We start from the raw sequence: 23020 nt of genomic DNA, 5'->3' as shown, positions 1-23020 counted from the left end.
AGATAATCTATTACATATTAGGTTTATGTATATCATAGTCCCTGGAGTAACCATTAAAACAAACAAAAATACAAAAAGATATAGCCAAATACTCAACAGAACTCTAAAAAAGTTCAAACAATTCAGAAGAAGGCAAGAAACAAGGAAATGAAAAAAAAAAAAATAGAGGGGACAAATGGACAATGAATGATAACATGGTGGAGGTAAATTTCATCAAGCCAGTAGTTACTTAGAATGGTACAAACACAATGACTGAAAACCAGATGATACACTGGATTAAAAGCAAAACAAAACAAAATCCAACGATATGTCTATCAGAAGCCCATTTTAATTATACAGTAGAGAGGAGGAGTAAAGGGATGAAAACATACAAATCATTAATCAAAAGAAAGCTGGAGTGACTATACTAATATCAGGCAAAACAGACTTCAAAATAAGAAATATTACCAGAGATAAAGACAGGAACTACATAATGATAAAGAGGTCAATTCTTCCCAAAGAAATAACAACTCTAAATGTATATGCACCTGAAAACAGATCTTCAAAATATACAAGCAAAAAACAAATAAAACGAAAAGGAGACATAGGTCCACAATTATACTTGGAGACTTCCAGAGTTTTACCTCTCAATAATGGACAGAACAAGTAGAACAGAAAATCAGCAAGAATACAAAAGATTTGAATGACACTACCAACTGCCTTCACCTAATGGGCATTTATAGAACACCCTGCTCAACTACAGCAGAATAAACATTATTTTTAGTACATGTGGAACATTCACTAAGATGGACCATATTAAGAAAAAAATTTAAATAAGTAAAGATAGACCGTATTCTGGACCATGAAACAAACTTTAACAAATTCAAAACCATACAAAGTATGTTCTCTGACCATAATGAAATGAAAATTCCTTGAGAATCCCAAATATTTGGAAATTCAGCAAAAATTGCTAAATAACACACAAGTCAAAGATGAGTCACAGGGAAACTAGAAAGTATTTTAATAAAATGAAAACAAAAACACGACAGCAAAATCTGTGGGATGCAGCTAACGAGTTCTTATAGGAAAGCTGATGGCATTAATGGCTTATATTTTAAAAAAAATATCTCAAATCAGTGATCTGACCTTTTACTTTAGGGAAACTAGAAAAAGAAGAGGAAAGCAAACCCCTCAAAAGCAGAATAAAAATAATCTAGAACATGAGGAAATTGAAAACAAAAATGGCAGACAAAATCTATAAAGCCAAATGCTGACTTTTAGAAGAGATTAATAAAACTGATACGCCTCTAACCAACCTGCCCAAGTGAAAGAGAGAAGATATAAATGACCCATATAAGGTAATCGAAGGATTAAGCATAAGGATTTTAAAAAGCTTCATCACTACAGATCATATAGATATTAAAAGGATAATAAAGGGATATAACAAATAATTTTTGTCCTTAAATTAGATAATTAAAATGGAACAATTCCTTGAGAGGCACAAACTCCCAAAGCTCCTTCAAGACACACTTAACCAAAAGAGATAGGATTAGGTTACCTTATTATATGTTTGATTTGTAGTAAGATACTACTTTCCAGGGTGATGTTCAAAGCACTTGTTAGGTACTGATTGAATGCCTCAAAGAACATTTCATTCCCTTCTTCATACTTCCCGTAGTTCTTTGAGTACTCCTTCTGAATGCAGTGATTGGTCAAGTGGCAGGTTTTATCTTGGAAATTATCCATATGATATGGTTCTGAAGCAGTCCGAAGGACACCCTCTCTATAGAGGTAGATATTAAACTGATGATCCACCAAGACCCAGCTTCTGCAAAGTCAAAAAAAACACACACTATTTTATTCAAGTTATCGAAAGCTTCTCCATGTTCTTTTTATCATGCCCACACCTTGACTATTCTGGGAGGAAACAGAGGAAGGAGGTAGTTTCTAAAATTATACGAGGTTACAAACTTCCCTGGTGATCCAGTGGTTAAGAAGCTGCCTTGCAATGCAGGGGATGCAGGTTTGATGCCTGGTCGGGGAACTAAGATCTCACATGACGTGGGGCAACTGAGCCTGCACACCACAACTAGAGAGAAGCCCCCGTGCTGCAAGGAAGACCCAATGCATCCAAAAATAAATAAACAAATATTAAAATAAATAAAGTTACATGAGGCAAGCCATGACAATTAGCCAAAAGAGCAAATTATCACTGTAATGAGGCAAAGAAAACATTTCACCATAACTGACAAGGAGACTTTGGTCCATTCAAAAGACACAGTATTTTGAAGAGATCTGAGTGGGCTGGTTTTTACGCTTAATATGAAACCTCCAGTTGCCAAGTTTACTCTTTTAGTAATCTTAGGAAGACTGTTCCTACTGAACCTCGTCTGACAAGACAGGTGTTTGAGAAGCAATAAGTCAAAGTGAAGGCATGAAGGTGAGAGGGTCCTGGTTGGGTGATGATAGAAAGGCCTGGGGCAAGCTGGGGCCAGGGCTATGCAGCTTTTGAAAGCACCCACAATCTCTCTCTCCTTGCCATGTCCTTTCTTGGAAACATAAAAGTCCAAAACCCTAAGGTGTGTTCAAGAAACCCTTAAAAAGTGGGACTCGGATAACAGAGGGAGGACACAGCCTTTAGCAGGGTCATGTGATCTGCTGTGTCTGACTATGTGTTCTGTGTATATCTCTTTGCTTCTTTCATAAGCAAGCCCCACACACTGATGCCCTTCCTTTTGGATCCACTGGTCATCTCCAGATCCCAGGGATGGTGGAGCCTGGTGGGCTGCCGTCTATGGGGTCGCACAGAGTCGGACACAACTGAAGTGATTTAGCAGCTGCAGCAGTCATCTCCAGTAAAAAGAATATTAAAGGGACTTCCCCGGTGGACCAGTGGTTTAGAATCTCGCCAGTGCAGGAACACGGGTTCAATCCCTGGTCTGGGAAGATCTCACATGCCATGGGGCAACTAAGCCCATGTGCCACGACCACTGAAGCCCGAAAGCCCTAGAACTAGAGTTTTGTGCTCCACAGCAAGAGAAGCCACTGCAACGAGAAGCCTGTGCACCACAACTAGAGAGTAGTCCCTGCTCGCTGCAGCTAGAGAAAGCCTGTGTGCAGCAACAGAGATCCGGTGCAGCCATAGACAGCTTTTAAAAGAGAGAATACTAAAAGAAAAAGGGAGAGAGGAAATTCATCATCTTAGCCACATTTTATAGAAAGACAAGAGAAAGAGTGATAGAAAACCAGAAAATGAAGTACAGAAACTCAGTCCCGTTCAGCCACTCAGCTTGAAAGTGCTAGTCACTCAGTTGTATCCAGCTCTGTGCAACACCATGGACTGTAGCCTGCCAAACTCCTCTGTCCATGGGATTCTCCAGGCAGGAATACTGGAGTGGGTTGCCATTCCCTTCTCCAGGGGATCTATCCTACCCAGGGATCAATGCACTGTGGGCAGATTCTTTGCTCTCTGAGCCACCAGGGCAGCCCAACTTGGGTGACATTGAATGCACTCCAGTACTTTCTCACACTCCAGATCACACTGGTCATCACGCACGATTGCATTTTTCCCAGATTTGAAAAACAAAAACTCCAGACGTGGATGTGTTACCGGATGTCAAATTTGCGATGACCGGGCTCCAGGAGCAGAGGGCGCTCCAGGTATTTCTGGATCACGTGCACCTGGCCTTGGTTGTCTATGAAATCCAACAGTTCTGTAGCATCTGAGGAGATGAGGATGCCTTCACCTAACAGGGCAAAAGCAAAGCCAGATCAGTCCGGTTCATCCCAAGAGGAAAAAGAAAAGCTCTCTGCAAAGCCAGAAGGGAAATGCTGACAGCCGACAGGAGGCTGTTACTGGCTGGCTCGCTTTTCTTCTCCATCCCTTCCCTCCTTCCATCTTATTCTCCTATCTCCCTACAAAAGCACCTGCATTATCCAATCCTACTCTCGATTTACGTAGGATTGTAAACACCATCATGGCAGGCTCCAACCATGAAATTTCATTTTGATGGATATTAAAAATCTGAGTGCGCTGAATACAGGCCACTACTCTTGGTCACTGGTATCACAATAAAGGTTGTGTGTTGCTTATAACCAATAAACCCACTGGAAACACTATATTTTACAGAAACATCAGTAAGGTTACGGCATGAAGACAAATGTAATAGAACATTCTTGCAGCACTATAATAGAAAACACTGGATACATTAAAAGTGTCCATCAACTGAGAGATAATCATACTGAGTAAAGTCAGTCAGACAGAAAAAGACAAATATCATAGGATACCACTAATATGTGAAATCTAAAAAAAAAAAAAAAAGGTACAAATGAACTTATTCATAGAACAGAAATAGAGTCACAGATGTAGAAAACAATCTTATGGTTACCAGGGGTGAAGGGGAGGGGGATAAACTGAGACTGGGATTTACCTGAACATACGTATTGGAAGAAGCACAAGCTGGGATCAAGATTGCCGGGAGAATTATCAATAACCTCAGATATGCAGATGACACCACCCTTATGGCAGAAAGTGAAGAGGAACTAAAGAGCCTCTTAATGAAAGTGAAAGAGGAGAGTGAAAAAGTCGGCTTAAAGCTCAACATTCAGAAAATTAAGATCATGGAATCTGGTCCCGTCACTTCATGGGAAATAGATGGGGAAACAGTGGAAATAGTGTCAGACTTGATTTTTGAGGGCTCCAAAATCACTGCAGATGGTAGTTGCAGCCATGAAATTAAAAGATGCTTACTCCTTGGAAGGAAAGTTATGACCAACCTAGATAGCATATTGAAAAGCAGAGACATTACTTTGCCAACAAAGGTCCATCTAGTCAAGGCTATGGTTTTTCCTGTGTTCATGTATGGATGTGAGAGTTGGACTGTGAAGAAGGCTAAGCATCGAAGAATTGATTCTTTTGAACTGTGGTGTTGGAGAAGACTCTTGAGAGTCCCTTGGACTGCAAGGAGATCCAACCAGTCCATCCTAAAGGAGATCAGTCCTGGGTGTTCATTGGAAGGACTGATGCTAAAGCTGAAACTCCAATACTCTGGCCACCTCATGCGAAGAGTTGACTCATTGGAAAAGACCCTGATGCTGGGAGGGATTGGGGGCAGGAGGAGAAGGGGATGACAGAGGATGAGATGGCTGGATGGCATCACCGACTCGATGGACATGAGTTTGAGTGAACTCCAGGAGTTGATGATGAACAGAGGCCTGGCATGCTGCGACTCATGGGGTCGCAAAGAGTTGGACATGACTGAGCGACTGAACTGAACTCCTACATATAAAACAGATAACTAATAAGGACTTACTGTATAGCACAGGGAACTCTACTCAATACTTGATAATGACCTATATGGGAAAATAACCTAAAAAGAGTGGATATATGTATATGTATAACTGATTCACTTTGCTGTACACCTGAAACTAACACAACATTGTAAATCAACTATACCCCAAGAAAAAGTGTCCCTCAACATTAAATAATGGATGCAATATTTTAAAAGAGCTTTGATATTTTCATACTATAAAATTCACCCTTTTAAAGTGTAAAATTCAATGGTCTTTAGTATATTCGAGAGGTTTGCAACTGTTACTACAATCTAATTTTAGAATGTTTTCATCACTTCCCCCCGAACTTCATACCCACTGAACACTTATATCCATTCCTTCCTCACCCAAGCCTCTGATGACCACTAACCAACCTACTTTCTATCTCCATAGGTTTGCCGAATCTAGAGATTTCATATAAATGGAAATAAATAGTAAAGGGCCTTTTTTGGTCTAGATTCTTTCATTAACATAGTTTTTTTCAAGCTTCATCCATATTGCAGCATGTGTCAATATGCCTTTCCACCTTTCTATGACTAAATATTCCACTGTGTGGATGGCTATACCACATTTTTTTCAATCGATCAATGAATGGACATTTGGGTTGTATCCACTGCTGGTTGGCTTTTTAAAAAACTTTTTATTTTATATTGGAGTATAGTTGATTTTCAATGTTGTGTTAGTTTCAGGGGTATAGCAGCGTTAATTCAGTTATACATATACATATATATTTGGGTCTTATAAAGGTGCTATGGAGATTTGTATCATAGTTTTTGTTTTCAAAAACTTTTGAAAAATGTTTCCCTCTCTCTTGGAAATTAGCATCATTAGCCTTCTTTCTGACTAGACTGTGGGTCCATGAACGCAAGAGAACCATGTCTGTCTCATTTATCTCTACCTCCAAATGTTCATTATTTCTCTTATTCATCCATCCATCTATACATTCATTCATTCACTCAATATATATATTGATCCTCTGTTGATTGTCAGGTGCTATCCTGGTCCCAGAGACAGTGCTGAGTACAAATGTGACATGGTCTGACTCTGCTCTAATAGGATCTCTGTCTACTGTCCTGTGTGGAGACTGGGAGAATGCTCCAGATGACGGTGAAGGTGACTCAGATCCAAGATGGGCGGTGGAGACGGTAAACAGTGGCTTGCTCTGAATATAGTGTCAAGTTACGCCAACTATACCCCGAAAGCACTAGGTACTATGTGTTTGTTTAACAAGAATACAATTCATTCATTCAGCTATTCATTTCATTTTGTAATTCCCAAATAAAACAAATCCACACCACTAATCTCCTCAGCTCCTAAAGTGAAATGTCTTCTCTGTTTGGCATTAATTCTGTCTGTATCTCCCTCTGCTGCTGAGCATCACTTTCTGTCTTGTGTTGCTGAGGGTCCAGGGACCACCAGGGTGGGATCACCGCCATGACCTGACATGTCCTTCTGCCCAAGGCCTGCCTCACTCCTCGTTCTCGTGCCGGTCAAGTCCATGACACAAGGATGCAAGATGTCCTCATGGTGGCCACCCTGACTCCAGTCTCCATCCACAGGAGGAATCTGGAATACTGTAGACGACTATTTCCTCTTCCGATTCCCCTGTTTACTAATGGCACAAAGCTAGGGGACAGTTCTGCAGAAGAGGTCACAGGAGGGGAGGGAGAGGTAGGTGAGGCACCTGAGGATTCTAGGTGATGCCCTTCTGTCTCACAGTTGGTGAAAAAGAAGGTGAGGTCCACTGGACCTGGGATAAAAATAAGTACCAATGTGTCAGGGAGAAGGATGGGGAGAAGGGATAGTTAGGGAATTGGGGATGGACATGTACACACTGCTCTATTTAAAATGGATAACTAACAAGGACCTACTATACAGCACAGGGACCTCGATTCAATGTTAAGTGGTAGCCTGGAGGGGAGGGGAGTTTGGGGGAGATTGGATACATGTGTATATATGGCTGAGTCCCTTAGTTGTTTATCTAAACCAGAAAATCACAACACTGTTAATCAGCTATTCCCCAATACAGAATAAAAAGTTTTTTTTAAAAAAGAGATAATTACCAAAATGATGGTAATAGGTGTTTTAATTTATAATAGGGGAATAATAGCATCTGTACATTCTAACTTCCTATAATGAACCTGTATTGTTTATAAGATCAGAAGTGAGGTTGGAAATAATAACAAAGTTGATTTTGATTAAAAAAAAAAAAATTGAGTACCAATGGCCAGACAGTCTTTCAAGGCAATCAAAGAAGCATAAGTTCAAAATGGAATGGTTTTTAAGACAGCATATGATAGTAGTTATAGAGAAGGACCATGTCTATGTGATCATTACATTGGCAACTGCCTTACTTTAAGCCTGAGCTATGGCACACCTTATGCCTTCAGTGCATTCATTCACACACATTTATTAAGAGCCTGCAGGGAAGGTACAGAGATGAAGAAAACAAAGTCTGTGTTTACATGGAGCTTGCAGGATTATGGAGGAGATAGAGATAAACTAATAAGTAATAGCGTGCTGGAAAAGGTTAGTGCAGGGATGGAAAATTAAAGCAGGGGAAAGGATAGAAAGCAATGGACATAGAGGCTATTTTAGATCAGACAAGCCTCTCTGACAAGGCACCATCTGAGCTGAGAAAACAGCTCGTGGAAGTGCGTTCCAGGTACAGAGATGAATTCAGAGTATTTGAGGGACTCTAGGCAGGCTTCCTGGCTACAGTACAGGGAGCAAGGCCAAGGATGGGGGTGAGATCAGAGAAACGGGCAAATATCAAGTGGTGTCGACTTCTAGCAGGACTTGAGTTTATTCTAGTTGCCTCAAGGAGCCAGCTGGTAAGTCTTGAGTGGGGAGTAATACGATCATGTTTCCATTTTTAAAACATCACTGGGCCCAAGAGCAGGAGAGCTGCTGTGGAAAGGCATTGTAATTACCAAGGTTAGAGAGAACAGGAGCTTTGGTGTCAAGTGAGAGCAGTGGAAATGGTAAGAAAAGTTCTATTTGAGACTCTATTTTAAAGGTAGAGTTAGCAAGACTTGCTGATGTGTTAGAGGTTGACTGTAAAGCAAAGAGCAGGCAAGAAGGACTCCTAGGTTTGGGGTTCAGAGGCTGGGTGAAAAGTGGGATCATGTACTCCATGAGCAGGCAGAAAGAGGAGCAGGCTGGGGTGGGTATAGTTTGAAAGGAAACAAAAGGTTCTGCATCAGACATGTTAAGTTGAAAATGCTTACCATTGGGTTTGGAGCTTAAAGAGAAAGCCCTCAGCTAGAGACACTTTTGCTTATTTTATTTTACTTTATTTAGTATACAGTAAGTCCCCTATACATGAACCTTCAAGTTGCAAACCTTCAAAGATGAGAACGTGCGTTTGTATGTCAAAATCACGTAAGGTAGTTCACGCGTCTGGAGTACACTGTCACAGGCTGTATCCTCTGCAAGTGGTTGTGCAGCTTGCCCTTCGTCCCCTATTGCTGATGACCCTTCAGCTGTACCATCTCCCACCTCCTCTCCCTCCTCCATCAGTAATTCTTCTTGCCCGTTCACTCGATGCCAGCCCCTGGTGCCAGCTGGTGCACCGTGCTGCTGTACTTTTCGAGGTACTGTACTGTGAGATGAAAAATGCTTATTTTTTTAAATGTCTTATTTGTGTGAAAAGTATTATAAATCTATTACAGTACAGTCCTATATGGCTGATTGTGTTAGTTGGGTACCTACGGGAAGATCCCCTGGAGAAGGGAATGGCTACTCACTCCAGTATTCTTGCCAGGAGAATCCCATGGACAGAGGAGCCTGGCGGGCTACAGTCCACGGGGCTGCCAAGAGCCGGACACGACTGAGTGACTAAGCACACACACAAACAAACTGGGCTTATGAATGTGCTCTCAGAATGGAACTAATTCGAACATGGAGGACTTACTGTAAGTGATTTGGAGATATACATTTCTAGGTCATCAGAACCTAGATATTTTAAGTTGTGTAACTAGATGTGGTCTCTAGTCACTCATCTAAAGACATCATTTGAATCTAACAAAGAATATCAAGCACCTGCAGGGAAGGGAGAAGGGGCAGTGATGCCAACTCACCTTTGGCTCCGGCTGATGACTTTGCAATCCAAACGTTGCCCTCTCCCTCCTCTTTCTTTCTGTTATATGAAGCCAGGAAGAATTCTCTCTCATCTGTCCTTGAACTATGGAGCGGTGGATGGATTCCATTCTGAGCTGGAGCAACTGGGGTCTTGAGGTTGGTTGGATAAATCACGTAGGACTCAGGGAACCATGTGCAGGACTCAGCCAGTTCTGGGCTGGTTTTGATGAGCCTGGCAGATGATAGAAGGTCAGTCTCTCTTCTGAGGACAGTCTCTCCCTCTATTCAGAAAAGCCAGTGCTTCGCCCCACAGCTCTCCAAGGAGGCATGGCCAGGGCCCAGAGCTGGCCTCCTTATCCCACGACCACAGCGCAGCACACAGCTGTTACACAGGACCTTACAGGCAGACTCCACGGGACTCCAAAGGGGCTTAACGTCCAGAACTCTAACTCCTCTTAAAATGCATCACTAAGGAAACTTGATTTGCAGTGATCCTGAAACAACATATTTCCAACAAATATGCTATAGCCAAGCTAGACCTGCACTAACAAAACCAAGTGGAGAATTGAGGAAACTATCTGGAATACTAGCAAAAATACTACCTTGGCCCAACTCTGGAGAGAAAAGCCTAATACTTCGGAATTTGAAGGATCTTAGTTCCCAGACCAGGGATCGAACCTGAGTCACTGGACTGCCAGGGAATTCCTAGGAAGAGTCTTTCTACTGGAACACAGGACTCTGATGGTCATAACTAAACACATCTCCTGCCTCCCAAATAACAAAACAAGGGGGATATAACATCAAGCACTTAATAAACACAAGGGCTTCCCTCGGCATCGCCTTCCCAATGAGATTCGTAGGGAGAGGCACCAGCATCACCTTTCATGGATGAGGTACTGGGTCACAGAGAAGTGAACTTCCCAACATCATAAAGGTAGTGAGGAACAGGCAGGATGCAAGCCCTGAATCGTTCCCAAGTCCTGACTCTAAACCCATTTGGTCCCCAGGAATCAGAGGAGGGAAGAACCTAGCCAAAGACACTCACAAGCGTCCCCTGAGCTGCACTTCCTTGTCTCTCTAAAACAGAAATGCCAGAGCCTGGTCTGTAATCAGCAAAACTCAGCCGGTGAGCCAACAGCAGAAATAATGAAAAGAAACTATTCATTGAGATTTTTAAATAAAGCTCTTCTCTGATAGCTCAGTAAGGAATCCGCCTGCAATGCAGGAGCCCCCGGTTCAATTCCTGGGTCAGGAAGATCCTCTGGAGAAGGGACAGGCTACCCACTCCAGTATTCTTGGGCTTCCCTTGTGGCTTAGCTGGTAAAGAATCCATCTGCAATGTGGGAGACTTGGGTTCGATCCCTAGGTTGTGAAAATTCCCTGGATGCCGGGAGCCAGTGTGAGGAATCCCGCCCGTGACAAGGTCATGAGGAAGGAAGCTGACATATGCAAGGCGTGCTCAGACTTCAGGGGCCCCTCTGGAAATTCCTAAGCATGTACCCCAACAAAAATCTGCCGGTTTTTGTCCTCTGCTTTTCCACTCTTCTGACATTTTCTGGAAAAAGTCAATTCAGGGCTTTAGTTGTCTGCATTTGAAAGAGTGTTTCAATCCAAAAACCCCTCTGATGGCTTTCTAGCCTGCCTGCAGCATGTGATTGTTTGAGGCCTCCTGACCGCAGGAGGCACAGGAAGCTTAAAACATCCTAGGAATGTAGCAGCTTCCGAGGAGTCAAAATCTTTAGAATAGGACTGATTAAAAGTTTCATTTGTTGAGTCAATACTTGCTGCCAAATTTTCATATCCTTTATTTTTAGATATAGTTGGTATATAAAAAAACAAGTAGTAGACCTGGTATTAGCAACATTAGATCTGAGTTAAGTACCTTCTTTGTTAAAACCCACTGCACCTTTGTTCTATAGAGATGTAACTTTAATGCTTTAAGGAGATGCAGATTAAAGAAAAACACTTCAGGGGAAACGAAATTAACATTCATTAAAGAAGAGCCAAAAAGTGTTAACAAGCCTCTTGGCCAAGGAAATCACCTGAGACCTTTTGTATACAAAATGATATACAGAAAGAGTCTGGGTTGCGAATGCTACATAATTTTGTGTTACCCTTTGATCTCCATGTTTTATAAAAAGTATAAAAGGCCTTCTGAACAATAAAGGATGGGACCAGTTTCTCTAACTAGTCTCTCGGCTTGGTTTCTTGGGAATCTGCCCCCCCCGCCCCCCGCCCCCCGTGTCTCTCTCTCTCTCTCCTTCTCTCCCTTTCCCTCCCTCTGCTCTTTACTTTAATTTCATGCTGAATTTCCATCTGGGGCACGGAGGCTCGCCAGGTCTACTTACTTGTCCTGGCTGTTAAGACCCGCGCGAAAGGGAGCTTAAGGCAAGGCCCGCTTAGATATACAAGCGGGCGCTGGTGGCCCAACGTAGATGGTGCAAATTCCTTGTCTGGAATTTTATTGGTCTTCCGCGTAAACCAAGCCATTCAGCCCTCTTCCTCCACTTAATCTTCCTACTACACTATAGTTTCTTAATCTAATCTTATATTAATAAATAAACAAGTCTTTCCACGCCAACGCCGTCCACCCTTCGAATTCCCTGGATCCACCGGGGCTGGACCCCGGCACCTGGACAAAGGGAAAGGCTACCCACTCCAGTATTCTGGCCTGGAAAATTCCATGGACTTATAGGGGTCACAAAGAGTCAGACACAACTGAGTGACTTTCACTTTCACTTTCTTTTTAAGTCAGAGGCAATGGAATTTAACTTAAAGAACTCAAAATAACCAAAAAAAAACCACAAAAAACAAAACACCACCAAACCATGCATTTCTACTCACAGACCATTCGGCTCTATCTGCACCATCTGATATGGTGGCCATGAGCCACATGGAACTTTCAAGTGCTTCGCAGCACTTGAAAAGTGGCCAATGCAACTCAACTGAATTTCCAACTATGTCTAGTTTTAATTTAAAAGTTGAAGCATCGTAAGATAAGTTTCCATGAAGCACAACAGTACTGTTTGGCAAGATGATGTTTCCCTTTCACCAGTGGATGACCTAAGAGGCTGCTGCTAAAGGGTGGCCTGTGTGTCGGGTGCACATGCTGCTTCTGGTATTAAACATAAAAGCATCACTGTTCTGCTTGTGGACAATAGATGGATTCATGTGATTGTTTTCCAGGCACTGATGAAGCGCTATAACATGCTTATTATGCTCATAGCACAAGTCATAGTGATAGCCTTGTTTTTATTTACTCAGTAAGTTGTGTCCAACTCTTTATGACCCCACAGCCTGTGGCCCTCTAGGTTCCTCTGTCCATGAAACTTCTCAGGCAAGAATACTGAAGTGGGTTGCCATTTCCTTCTTCAGGGGATTTTCCTGAACCAGGGATTGAACCTGTATTTCCTGTAGGTGATTCTTTACCACTAAGCCACCTGGGAAGCGCTAGTAATAGCTAGGTATTCATAATTGGTAAGCAAGCATAATTATTTTTCTAATTAAAAAAAAATGTGTATGGACAAGTTCTTCAATTTAAAACAAAGGTATACTACTGATATAAAACTGAGTGGAGATGCAGAAGCTAGAGCTATAACCACACAATAAAGGAAAAATAAGCACTAGAATACATTCAAATGTGTGTCACAAATTTCACCATGGACAGCAATTAAAATCTGCTGTGTTTCGGAGAAGGCAATGGCAGCCCACTCCAGTACTCTTGCCTGGAAAATCCCATGGACGGAGAAGCCTGGTAGGCTGCAGTCCATGGGGTGGCTAAGAGTCGGACATGACTGAGCGACTTCACTTTCACTTTTCACTTTCATGCATTGGAGAAGGAAATGGCAACCCACTCTAGTGTTCTTGCCTGGAGAATCCCAGGGATGGGGAAGTCTGGTGGGCTGCCATCTACGGGGTCGCACAGAGTCAGAAATGACTGATGCGACTTAGCAGCAGCAGCAGTGGAAGGGAAAATGAAGTTTGTTGTATAAAGGGGACATTTTCAAGAAACATAAGGAATTCGATAAGTGTTTACCTTTCAACAGTCAAAAAACAAACAATGAAATTAGTGGCTAAAATCAGAATTAAAAACTCCACAGGAAAAAAAACTTTAAACATTTTTAAAAGGATCTGGGTTTGTAATTTTGTTCAGCTATGAAATGGCTTGGATTCTTACACAAAATAACAGTATCATTTTAGATGGAAATGTAGTAAAAGAATTTTGAGGAAAGCCTAAAAAAATATTTTACAAAAAGTGAATGATCTTTAGTTAAGCCATCAATAACTGCCCAGAGAGCACAAAGCATTTCTAACAATATCAAAGATTGAATCAAAATTTGAAAAATTTGAAATATTTTTCCTTATCTTTAGATGAGCTGGGTGATATAAGCTGCCCAATTAATAATTTGTATATTTTGCCTCAAAAGATTTCCAAATATATGAAAAAATATTGTCAAACTGCAGCCTAAAATAGAAACTCATGGTAAAGATATTCCCTAATCTTTACATTTGTCAGGTGAATTCCATTTATATGTGATAAAATAGTTTCTATCGTGACAGACATTGCTTCAGCTAACCTGGGTTAAAGTCTGGATTTACTGGGATTTAATGAGTGCAGAAGAATTGATACTTTTGAACTGTGGTGTTGGAGAAGACTCTTGAGAGTCCCTTGGACTGCAAGGAGATCCAACCAGTCCATTCTGAAGGAGATCAGCCCTGGGTGTTCTTTGGAAGGAATGATGCTGAAGCTGAAACTCCAATACTTTGGCCACCTCATGCGAAGAGTTGACTCATTGGAAAAGACTCTGATGCTGGGAGGGATTGGGGACAGGAGGAGAAGGGGACGACAGAAGATGAGATGGCTGGATGGCATCACGGACTCGATGGACGTGAGTTTGAGTGAACTCCAGGAGCTGGTGATGGATAGGGAGGCCTGGCGTGCTGCCAGGGGGACACAAAGACTTGAACACGACTGAGCGACTGAACTGAACTGAATAGACTGATGTTTGCTTGTGTTTTGTGTTTTTTTTTTGCTTTATTGCTACATTTTATTGCATGATACATATCGACACATACTAAAAACATTTGTACTCAGTATGGATAAATTGTTAAAATGGTTCAGTACATACTTGCAAATGATACAATGAAGAATGGAAGAAACACAAGATGATGAATTTAATGATACTGTGTTCTTTACCAATGCCCCTGAGTAAGAGATAGAAGAATTTTACCAGGGTTCTTGTATTGTTAACTGCAATTCACATTGTCTTAAAATAAGAGGAACGCTTACCAAATCATTCTTTTCAATTATTATTTCACACAATAATCAAAGATAAAAAATGGCCTTGTGATTTATACTTTTCCACCTATATCCATGCTGCATATGTCTTTCCTTCTTTTTCTTCCCCCACACCCCAAGGCATGCAGGATCTTAATTCCCAACCAGGGATCGAACCTGTGCCCCCTTGCAGTCGAAGAGCAGAGTCTTTACCACTACACTTCCTGGGAAGCACACCAATGAAAATTTAATGTTTGAGTTTAGATATGCTATAAACATAAAATACACACCAGATTCTGAAGACTTGAATACAAAAATAATATATCTCATTAGTTGTTTTTTATATTAATTACATGTCAAACTGACATTTTAGAATTATTTGGTTAAATAAAATATATTACTAAAATAAATTGTACAATGTCTTTGTACTCATTTTTTAAAATTAATCAGTCAACTAATTAATTTTTTTTTTTGGCTGTCTGGGCCTTCGTTACTGCACGGACTTTTCCCTAGTTGTGGCGAGCGGAGGCTACTCTCTAGTTGCGGTACGCGGGCTTCTCATTGTTGTGGCTTCTCTTGTTGCAGACCACGGGCTATAGGGCCTGTGGACTCAGTAGTGTGGCTCCCAAGCTCTAGAGCACAGGCTCAGTAGTTGTGGTACACGGGCTTAGTTGTTCTGAGGCCTGTGGGATCTTGCATCAGGGATGGAAACCCAGTCTCCTGCAGTGGCAGGCAGATTCTTTACCACTGATCCACCAGGGAAGCCATCTTTGTACTCATTTTAATGGGGCTACTAGGCAATTTCAATGATACATGCAGCTAGCACTCTATTTACTTTATTTTGAATCTGCCAGCCACGCAGGGAACCTGGGTTCAACCCCTGGGTCAGGAAGAACCGCTGGAGAAGGGCATGGGAACCCACTCCAGTATCCTTCCTGGAAAATCCCATGGAGAGGACCCTGGTGGGCTACAGTCCATGGAGTCGAAAAGAGTTGGACACGACTGAGCAACTAACACTTTTACTTTCACTTTGAGCCATATAAACTATGGGACAAAGGGAATGACCGCAGTCCTTCACAGGACTCCTGAGAGAATGAAAGAAGTTTAGAGGATGACGACAACCCCCAGCCCATGTAAGTCACGTCGCCATGTATAGGGTGCCATAATAGACCATGTCACATGCCTTGAGGGAGGCAAGAAGCGGGCATGATCCCCGACATCCTCACAGATGGGACATGGGGATTCTGAGTGGCACCGTCCAAGGCCACAGAGATCCAGACACTTACTCAGATCTACTCATGCCTCTAGCTCTGAACTCTCTCCATTTTACCTTAGCTGCCAAGTATGCAAATATAGAGAACATTACTTTTCACAGTATCCTCTGCTTTTTACTCAAAAAAAAAATCCTACCTTTATCTTTAGAAAAAAAATCATAGAATGAACAAGCATTTTATCAAAATATCTAAATGAATAACCTCAATAAACAATCCCACTTCTACTCCTAGTTCTTGTGAAACAAACTTGAGTTCTAAATATGTAAATAAGGGAACTTCTCTGGTGGTCCAGTGGTTAAGAATCCACCTTGCAATGCAGGGGGACATGGGTTTGATCTCCGGTCAGGGAACTAAGATTCCAAAGGCTATGGAACAACTAAGCCCGCACACCATAACTAGAGAATCCTTGCACTATAGCTAAAGATCTTGAATGATGCAACAAAGATTCTATGTCACAACTAAGATCCGATGCAGTCAAGTAAATAAATGTTTAAAAACAAATAAATACGTAAATATGTAAAAAGAAGACTTTATGAAGCTTTGTTCTGCTTTAGGAGTAGCTGATAAACCATGAAAATCCATCACAGGGAGAAGTGGTACATAAGTTACTGAGGGCAGTGAGTCTGAGCCAAAAGGTGGAAATATTCCTATCAACACAAGTTAGTAAATATCTAGAGCCCGAAAAGCAGCGTGATTGGGGAAAAGAGTGTTTTCACTGAGTCATGGCTTCTAGTGTTGTCTTACCCAAGTGATGTGTTTGGCTACATACACATTCACACTAGTCACCGTGGAGGGAATCCTGGAGACCTGATTTTAGGGGCCCCACCCCTCTTTCATTTATGCAATATGGACTCTGACCCTCGGATGAGTCCAAGACTTTACATAAATTAATTCAACTAATCCTTACAACAACCCTGAGGTAGTTGCGATTATTATCCTCATTTTACAGAAAAGGAAACGAAGGCATAGGGTCAAATGCTCAGTCTGTGCCACTGTTACAGACATTCTGTGCATTACAACCTCTTTGTGAAGGATGCACTGAGGCTTAGAGGGATTAGAAAAATTTGCCCAAGCTGTTAAGAAGAGTTGAAATTAAAACCCAAGCTGCTGATCCTAGATCTTAATCACTGGATCAGGCTGCCCCCTTCCACCTCATGACACCATTCTTCTTTTTTTGTTTTGTTCTGTCACATAGCAAGGCATTTGAGATCTTAGTTCCCCGACCAGGGATGGAACTCGTGCTCCCTGCGTTGAGGAGGAAACGGCAGCCCACTCCAGTATTCTTGCCTGGAGGTTCCCATGGACAGAGGAGCCTGGCAGGCTATGGTCCATGGGTCACAAAGAGTCGGACACTGGACTGACTTAACCACTTTGAGTCTTAACCACTGGACCATCAGGGAAGTCCCATGATGCTGTTCTTTTGGCAGCAAGCCATAAGCGAACTGCTCAGAGATAGGCAGTGCGGTAGATACTGGTATATTCTCCCCAGGTGTCCCTTCTGAGGGGACCCTGGCTGCTGCGAGTTGACTGCTATAAGCACATGTGCACCCCTTCTCCAGGGACCAGCTGCTGCCTAGAAATGCTGGGAAGGTGTGTCCTCCCATAGCCAGTGGCTGACCGACATCAGAGTCTAGACTATCAAGGGGCCGTTTGCTCCAATTTCCATGGAATCAGGCTGAATTGAGATTTCAGCTGAAACCACCTCTTTGCTTGGCTGCTTCCCGGGCTTCCCTGGTTCTCAATGAGTTTCTCCTGCTAGCCCTCTCCTCATTAATCACTGCCATGAGAAGCCCCGTCTTAGGCTCTGCTTCAAGGAATCCTCACCTATGAGTTGTTGTTATTGTTGAGTCGCTAAGTCGTGCCCGACTCTGCGACCCCACGGACAGTAGCCCGCTAGGCTCCTCTGTCCACGGGATTCTCCAGGCAAGAATACTGGAGTGGTAGCTATTCCTGGGGAATATTCCCGACCCAGGGATCGAACCTGTGGACTAGCAGGCAGATTTTTTTTACCACTGAGCCACCAGGGAAGCCCCTCATGTAAGAGACAGGCAGGCTTTACCAGACACATACAGCAAAGTTTGGATAACAATCAAAACTAGTATCTGGGGACTTCCCTGGCAGTCCAGTGGTTAAGACTCCTAGTTTCCAATGCAGGAGGCACAGGTTTGATCCCTGGTCAGGGAACTAAGATTCCAGCAATGTGGCAACATACACACACACCAAAACTCATCTTTGATTGCTTTCTAAATGAAAGTATTTTCACCCTTAAATGACAATTTCACATTCTGCTTAAGCGCTTCAGGATGAAAGCTTACGTTTATGTGACAATGGAAAACACTGGGTCTTAAAGAACACTTACTTCACTAAAGATGCTTTGCGACACAATTTGTCAGCCCCTCTGTAGTAATTCACCAACTGCATCAGCCCAGGCTCATGACCTGTGAAGCAGAGAGGAGGTTCAGAAAGGAAACAGACCATTACTCCGGTGGAAACCAATGTCAGCACCTGCATATAGGACACAGAGCAAGCGTGTCATGCTTAGCTCCTCTTTCCCCCATTATCAGACTGGGTGTTGGAAAGAGAGTGATTCTGTTGCCCTGCGCCTCAATGCCCCTTTGCTCAGTTTTCGGCTCGCAATTCTCACCCTTCCCAGAGTGGAGATTATACCAGTATCATGGGTCTGCCAAGGACCACTGCTGCCTTTGTTCCTAGGGTGGACAAGTATTTTCTGTTTTGCCTCTCCTGGATCCCCACCGTACCCGACTCGTGGCTTAACACATGGATTTAATAATCTCTGTACAGTAAAGACTCAAATGGTCAGACTTCTGAAGTTGCTACCCTTGCTCTCTACAGCCATCGATGAAGGCAGTAGAACTAAGATCCTGCTATTCGCGAGCATGTCTACCTCTGCAAACTTTTAGGAGAGCCATTAGCTAGCTTAGAGGGGATGGTGGAGAGGTCGTGTCTATAAATTCAGGAGCCCTGAGAATATGTGCATACTTCTGTGCATACTCCCACAGGGAAACTCATTTACAGTAGGTTGCACTGCATGCCCCCTCCTCTATAAAACTAAAGCAGAAGGATACAAATAAAAACAAAAGCCTCAATTAAAAAAATTTTTATTGAGGTAGTTGATTTATAATATTGTATTACTTTCAGATGTACAGCAGTGATTCGGTTATACATATATCTCTCTATATATATTTCAGATTATTTTCCACTTTAAGTATTTAATAATCATATCCATTACAAGATATTGAATATAATTCCCTGTGCTATACAATAAACCCTTTTTTTTCATCTATTTTATATATAGTAGTGTGGATTGGTTAATCTCATAGGCCTAATTTTTCCCTTCCCCTCCCTCCTCTTCGGTAACCGTAAGTTTCTTTTCTATGTCTGTGAGTCAGTTTCTGTTTTGTAAACAAATTCATTTGTACTATTTTTTCTTAGATTTCACATATATGTGACACATAATATTTGTCTTTCTCTGTGTGACTTATTTCACGCAGTATGATAATCTCTACAAAAGCCTCAATGTATATTTAACATCCTAACAAAATGCACTGAGTTTTCAGCCACACAAAAGAGGAATGAAACAAAGGGAGTTAGAATTGAAGATGCCAGATGAAAGAATAATTCATCGGAGGACAGCATATAATCAAATAATTTTCAGGCACTAACTAGCTCTTATTATCTCCCTAAGACAGGTGGACTGGTTCACACCTAAACTGCCCACCTTCTCATCTCCATGGCACCAGCATTCTTGGGCCTTTATCTGGCTGGGCCATCTCCTTGGGTTTCTCACTGTGTATAAAAGGTAAATACCCCTAACATTTAAGTCATATAACCACCCGGCTGTGGGATGCTGTTTTGCTTTTTTTTTTTTGCTTGCTTTTAAGAAACTAATCTTTAAAATAAATTTTATTGAAGTATAAGGGTTTGTTTATTTTTTGGCTGACACTCTTTTTTAGAATTTCTTTTTTAAATTTTTATTTTATATTGGACTAGAGTTGAATTGGGGCTTCCCTGGTGGCTCAGTGGTAAAGAATCCACCTACAATGCAGGAGTTGCAGGTTTGATCCCTTGGTAGGGATGATCCCCTGGAGGAAGGCATTGCAACCCAGTCCAGTATTCTTGCCTGGAGAATCTCATGGACAGAGGAGCCTGGTGGACTACAGTCTATAGGGTTGCGAAGAGTTGGACACAACTGAAGAGACTTAGTGCGCATGCACACAGTTGTTATTTCTGGTTATACAGCAAAGTGATTCAGTTATACATATATAGAATACTTTGCATTTGCTAACATCAAACTCCCAATCAGGATGCTTGGGAGTTAATGTCATACAAGTTTCTGTTGTATGATGGGGACTGCATCGAAGGACTGATTCCAACCCCCAGAAATCCTGGAATAAGAGAATGCGCCTGGAGATTGCCTTTTATCTCCCCAGGAAGCCCTCAGCTTTCTCATAAAAACCAAATGTTTACTGAGCAACTGTTGACTTCATGGTACCAGTGTAGGTTTTAGACCTTCTAGAATTCTGCTTCTATACCCTAGTGCTGAGCCCCTCAGCAGTGCTGATGGCCCCTGCCTCCACCACCACTGAGCCACTGTTGTCATTTTTTTTTTCTAATTTACTTATTTTTTATTGAAGGATTGTTGTCAGCTTTTAATTTTAGGATTCCAACTTCAGCTCTTTCAGCTAGGTACCACCCAGTCCAAAGAAGAAAGTCTGTCAGGCAGGGAAGCAGAGAGAGCAAGGAGGAAATTTAACATTCTCAACAATAAGCAGGTCTTTTTCTTTCAGGGAAGGTATTCTTGCTGAGGGCTTCCTGGGGAGACAGTTTAACAAAAGGCAATCTCCAGGCACATTCTCTATATTCCAGAATTTCTGGGGGTTGGAATCAGCTCTTCCATGGAGTCCCCATCATATATTAGAAATTTGTGTAAGAATATAGAGTTGTTCGTGGTCCCATTTTAATGACATTTCCGTAAGAATAGGGTGAACCCCCTTCACTGCTCAGATCATTACAATTCTACAGCTCCCCTCCCAACTGTGCTCTTTCTGTAAGCTCATCAAGGGCTTATTGTTTGGTCGCTAAGTTGTGTCTGATTCTTTGCAATTCCATGGACTCTAGGCTGCCAGGCTTCTCTGTCCATGGGATTCTCCAGGCAAAAATGCTGGAGAGCGTTGCCATTTCCTTCTCCAGGGGATCTTCTCCATCTTGAGATTGAACGCATGTCTCCTGCGTTGGCAGGTGGATTCTTCACTGCTGAGCCACCAGGGAAGCCCTCAGCAAGGCAAGTCAATTTCAAATGGCTATTTTCATTCTTTGCCTCTTCCATCTCTCCACCCTCTGACCACACCTATTTCTAAAAACACTCTCCTCTGCTAGAGGTAGGACACTGCCCTCTTCGGGAAGCCCTCCAAGGCACAGATGACTTTTTCTCATTATCAGTCCTCTCCTTCCATTCTTTGGCAATATGTTGGGATCCCAAACCCAGGGGAATTTTGGCAGGGCGCACTGGCGACCTCGAGTGGAGCTGCAATTCCCGGATGACTGTGCAGTGAGCAGTGGCCGTGAGACTGTGCTCAGGTCAATGGGATGTGAAAGGAAGTGATCCGCACAACTTCTGGATTACGTCATCTAAAAAGGAGCCGCTGGTCCTCTCCTTCTCCAGCCCCTTCCTACAGGCGGATATGGAGATGTTGTGCTGCCTGCTGCAACCATGGGCGCGAAGGGAACTCCCTCGGAGAGAGCCGGACAGAGAATCCAGTGTCACGAAAAATCTGCATTCAACACGCTACTGTGGAAACGTGTTCTTTGGTGGTCTAAGGAATGGTTCAAAATCAGACACCTTTCCGCCCTTCGCCGGGCTGGGCTCACTGGTTTTGGAATTCAGAGGTCTTTTCCAAATCCCCTGACAGTCTATTTGAGTCTTCGGGGAACTCAATGCTCAGGGCTTTCAACACACGCAAGCACCCTTCCCGAGCCCACACAGGCAGGGCGGAATCCTCAGAGGAGGAAATTTGCAAGAGGGCTCCAGCCAGACATCCGTCCCCGGCTCGCGGAACCTCGCACCGCCCGGCGATCCGCCCAGCCGACCGGCCCGATTTGGGGGTGTCGGGCCCTGGGGAATCCGGGGAACAAGCGGTCTCGGCTCCCCGCCCCGGAGAGACCGACGCCCCCAGGGGGAGAGGGCTGTGGGGACCGGTCATTGTCAGGAGGCAGCTGCCGTCCCAGTGGCCCGCACAGCCACTCCCGCCCCAAATTCGATCGAGGGCACGAGAAGGCAAGAAAAACGCTGCGCCTGGCCCTCTACGGATGCAGTTTTCGATCTGACCGAGGAACGACGGAGGGGAAAAGGTTTCCGACCTTAAACAAAAGCGCTCCTACGGGGGGAGGGAAGGAGCAGGAGGGCGCAAAACGGGGACGCTCACCCAGTCTGCCGAAGGGCAGCCGGTTCCTTTCTCCCAGCATCAGGTTGAACCTGGGGTTGTCCCGCCGCAGCCGCTTCCAGTGGCCGGTGGCGAGCAGCAGCCGGGACACCTCGGCGTAGACGCTGCTGTTCTCGTCTCGCACCACGAAGGTGTACATGGCGAAAGGCCGCGCGCCCGGGCCGCCCCGGCAGCCGCCGCAGAGACCAGCCGGCCGGGCGGCGGCTCAACTAGGGACCAGCCCGGGCGCTAGCCGCGTGCCCGCCCCGCTCCGGCCCCGCCCTGCACGCTCCGACAGCGCCCCCACGCCCGCCCCCAGCGACTCCCGGGTCCCGGAGGCTGCCCACGGTCGGGCGCCTGCGCGTCTGCTGGAGCCGCGAGCGCAGCCCGGACGCCGCGCCCACCCCTGGCGCGGCCCCGCCCATCCTGGGTGCGGCCACTCCCACCACCGGCGCGGCCCCGCCTTCGCCCCGTGATTCCTTGCGGCCGGCTCTGCGGCTGGCTACGGGGTGGAGGCTTGTACCCACAGGCGCGCCTGGCACCCTCCCCGGGCCGCCCCCCTGAGTCTGAGGGTGCGGGGGCTGGCTGGAGGAGGGGGAGCGCGGCGGCAGGTGCGGGCCCTGGAGAGGACCGGA

The 23020-nt window shown here is 43.9% G+C and overlaps 1 protein-coding gene across 2 annotated transcripts in view; it reads right to left on the bottom strand.

The window, feature by feature from the left end:
- The window catches only part of TTL (tubulin tyrosine ligase), a 37379-nt gene extending 14708 nt beyond the window's left edge, over positions 1–22671 (bottom strand). The window contains exons 1-5 of one of the 2 annotated variants that reach the window (XM_018055326.1): positions 22389–22671; positions 18305–18383; positions 9393–9625; positions 3590–3725; positions 1538–1807 (exon numbers count right to left, since the gene is read on the bottom strand). In XM_018055326.1, coding sequence (XP_017910815.1) covers positions 1538–1807; positions 3590–3725; positions 9393–9625; positions 18305–18383; positions 22389–22545 — 875 coding nt within the window. In that variant the 5' untranslated portion in view covers positions 22546–22671. The remainder of the gene's footprint in view (positions 1–1537; positions 1808–3589; positions 3726–9392; positions 9626–18304; positions 18384–22388) is intronic. The other variant, XM_005686745.3, reaches the window with a different exon arrangement.

This window comes from Capra hircus, chromosome 11 (genome assembly GCF_001704415.2).
Source record: "Capra hircus breed San Clemente chromosome 11, ASM170441v1, whole genome shotgun sequence".
NCBI classification, from domain to species: Eukaryota; Metazoa; Chordata; class Mammalia; order Artiodactyla; family Bovidae; genus Capra; species Capra hircus.
This window is presented reverse-complemented; position numbering and strand designations above follow the sequence as displayed.